This window comes from Sciurus carolinensis, chromosome 4, assembly GCF_902686445.1.
Source record: "Sciurus carolinensis chromosome 4, mSciCar1.2, whole genome shotgun sequence".
NCBI classification, from domain to species: Eukaryota; Metazoa; Chordata; class Mammalia; order Rodentia; family Sciuridae; genus Sciurus; species Sciurus carolinensis.
Window position 1 is genome coordinate 118,046,222 of NC_062216.1, and position 3,435 is coordinate 118,049,656.

The following is a 3,435-nucleotide window of genomic DNA, read 5'->3' on the forward strand; positions in this document are numbered from 1 at the left end:
CAGGGCCTCTATTCCCCCTAGACATGCTTTACCATACAGATTCAGATTTAGAGTGTGCACATAGCTTTCCACCTTTTTTCATTATGTTAGGAGAGTTTTCTTGGCCTAGTGTGATTTTTTCCATTCTTATTTTACCACCTTGAATGTGAAACAGTATGAATGTAGTCAGCATTCAGAGAAGCTGCCACTTAGGATAAAACATGTTTTTTTGCCCATATTAACTTAGTCTCAGTACTTGTTGGATGAACAATATTGTCCATTCTACTTAATTTCTATAAAACCAAATTCTGGTTTTCAGAACTCTTTAACACTTGCCTCACAAAAGTTGAAATCATCAGGGAAGAGAAAGAAGAAGGAAAACAATGAAAGAAAAATGCAGATTATTAGTAGAATGTGTGACTCTTGCTACTTTAATATTTTAAATTGGAAAAACGTTAGAAACTTCTAGTGCAACATTATCATCAACATAAATTAACATTTATTAATCGTACACTCAGGGTATTTCTCTGAAATGAATTTAATGAACTAGGTGTGGTAGAGTCCTTGCTGGATATGTCTATCCCCTTGAGATGGAGAAGTTGAGTTGTTGAAATAGCGTGATCTGCTGGCTGCACACTAAGGTTATCCTGTTCCATTATTCACTTTGCCTTTCCTTCTCCCAAGGCAGAAATGAGCAAAACAAAATTTTTCCTAATTGTTTAGTACTCAAACTTCTGCTTAGCAAAGACTCTGTGGTTATACCGTTCTCATATGCTTTTAGTTAAAAAGTGATTGTATTTAGAATTCAGTATGGTTAATCTTAAACTCATTCCATCAGTTAAAAAACTTTTATTATAGAAAATTTCAAATACTTAGAAAGTAGAGCAGGGATACGTTGGTTAGCTTACTCCTTTCTGCCCGTGGACGCCGCTGAGAAAGCATCATTGAAGTCTCTGTTCCTGCTGCCGTCATGTCTAAATCAGAGTCCCCTAAAGAGCCTGAACAGCTGCGGAAGCTATTCATCGGAGGGCTGAGCTTTGAAACAAGTGATGAGAGTATGAGAAGCCATTTTGAGCAATGGGGAACACTCACGGACTGTGTGGTAATGAGAGACCCAAACACCAAGTGCTCCAGGGGCTTTGGGTTTGTCACTTATGCCACTGTGGAGGAAGTGGATGCAGCCATGAATGCAAGACCTCACAAGGTGGATGGAAGAGTCGTGGAACCAAAGAGAGCTGTCTCAAGAGAAGATTCTCAAAGACCAGGGGCCCACTTAACTGTGAAAAAGATCTTTGTTGGTGGCATTAAAGAAGACACTGAAGAACATCATCTACGAGATTATTTTGAACAGTATGGGAAAATTGAAGTTATTGAAATCATGACTGACAGAGGCAGTGGAAAGAAAAGGGGCTTTGCTTTTGTAACTTTTGTCGACCATGACTCTGTGGATAAGATTGTCATTCAGAAATACCATACTGTGAATGGCCACAACTGTGAAGTGAGGAAAGCCCTGTCAAAGCAAGAGATGGCTAGTGCTTCATCTAGTCAAAGAGGTCGAAGTGGTTCTGGAAACTTTGGTGGTGGTCGCGGAGGTGGTTTTGGTGGAAATGACAATTTTGGTCGTGGAGGAAACTTCAGTGGTCGTGGTGGCTTTGGTGGCAGCCGTGGTGGTGGTGGATATGGTGGCAGTGGGGATGGCTACAATGGATTTGGTAATGATGGAAGCAATTTTGGAGGTGGTGGAAGCTACAATGATTTTGGCAATTACAACAATCAGTCATCAAATTTTGGACCCATGAAGTGTGGAAACTTTGGAGGCAGAAGCTCTGGACCTTATGGTGGTGGAGGCCAATACTTTGCCAAACCACGAAACCAAGGTGGCTATGGCGGTTCCAGCAGCAGCAGTAGCTATGGCAGTGGCAGAAGGTTTTAATATTGCCAGGAAACAAAGCTTAGCATGAGAGGAGAGCCAGAGAAGTGACAGGGAAGCTACAGGTTACAACAGATTTGTGAACTCAGCCAAGCACAGTGGTGGCAGGGCCTACGTGAACTCAGCCAAGCACAGTGGTGGCAGGGCCTACCTGCTACAAAGAAGACATGGTTTAGACAATACTCATGTGTATGGGCAAAAAAAACTCGAGGACTGTATTTGTGACTAATTGTATAACAGGTTATTTTAGTTTCTGTTCTGTGGAAAGTGTAAAGCATTCCAACAAAGGGTTTTAATGTAGATTTTTTTTTTTTTTGCACCCATGCTGTTGATTGCTAAATGTAATAGTCTGATCATGACGCTGAATAAATGTGTCTTTAAAAAAAAAAAAAAAAAAGAAAGTAGAACAGAATAGTATAATGAATATTCTTGCACCCATCACTTAGGTTTGACAATGATCAAAATTCTGCCCTTTTATTTAGTCTATATTTTTATGTACTGTCACCCCTCAATTATTTTTTAAGGTAAATATCACATATATTGAAATGCTCAAATATGAACTGTATAGCTTTTTTAGAAATATTTTTTAGTTGCAAATGAACATTTATTTATTTATATGTGGTGCTGAGAATCGAACCCAGGACCTCACACATGCTAGGCAAGCACTCTACCACTGAGCCACAACCCCAGCCCAACTGTACAGCTTTGACAATGGATACACTCATGTAACTCCCAGGATAACGAAGAACAGGAAATGTCCATTATCCTAGAAAGTTCTTTCCTCTTTCTTCCTAGTCAAGTTGTCCTTTCTGCCTAACTTCCATGTAACCACTATTTTGATTTTTTTTAACTATAAATTAATTTTGCCTATTCTAGAATTTCATATACATGGAACCATCAGAATGCTCTCTTTTTGAATCAGGTTTCTTTCACTTATAATGTCTGTAAACTTAATTAATCTTATGCCTGTATCAGGGATTCTTTCCCTTTTATTGCCGAGAAGTGTTTGTTCCATGGTCTATGTAGAGCACAATTGGTTTATTCATTCTCCTATTTATAGATGCTGGATTGTTTCTAGGTTTTAAGTATTGCAAATGAAACCCTTATTACCTTAAGTGAAAAACCTATGATGGAATAGCAGAGTCAAAGGATAGGTGTACTTTTAACTTTTTATGAAACTGTGAAAACTTTTTCCTAACTGGTTATACTCTTTTACATTCCTATCAGTAGAGTATGAGAGTGCTATTTGTTTTATATCCTATATTTATATTGTCATCAGTCTCTTAGCTTTACTTCCATGTGCTATTTATTTTTAGTGATTGCTCTAAAGTACACAATATGCATCCTACAGTGATTATAATCTATGAGAGCAAGCATGTACTACTATCTGTGAAATATGGGAAACCTGTAACAATACAGTTCCATTTACATTTCTTTCATGTCTTTGGTGCAATGTCATTTATCTTGTATCCAAATCTATTATAAATACAAAAGTACAGTGTTTAAATGGTCATATGGGTCTTTTT

At 38.0% G+C, this 3,435-nt stretch overlaps 1 protein-coding gene across 1 annotated transcript; it reads left to right on the forward strand.

Annotated features, from left to right (window-relative positions):
* The first annotated feature begins 949 nt into the window (after positions 1–949).
* LOC124983350 (heterogeneous nuclear ribonucleoprotein A1-like) lies at positions 950–1,966 on the forward strand. The gene has a single exon (XM_047550562.1). The coding sequence runs from the start codon at positions 950–952 to the stop codon at positions 1,910–1,912; it is 963 nt and encodes a 320-aa protein (XP_047406518.1). The 3' UTR covers positions 1,913–1,966.
* The last annotated feature ends 1,469 nt before the right edge of the window (positions 1,967–3,435 follow it).

Bases quoted from the DNA above. Each gene is read 5' to 3' on its own strand.
- LOC124983350 (XM_047550562.1), top strand. From the start codon at position 950: ATGTCTAAATCAGAGTCCCCTAAAGAGCCTGAACAGCTGCGGAAGCTA.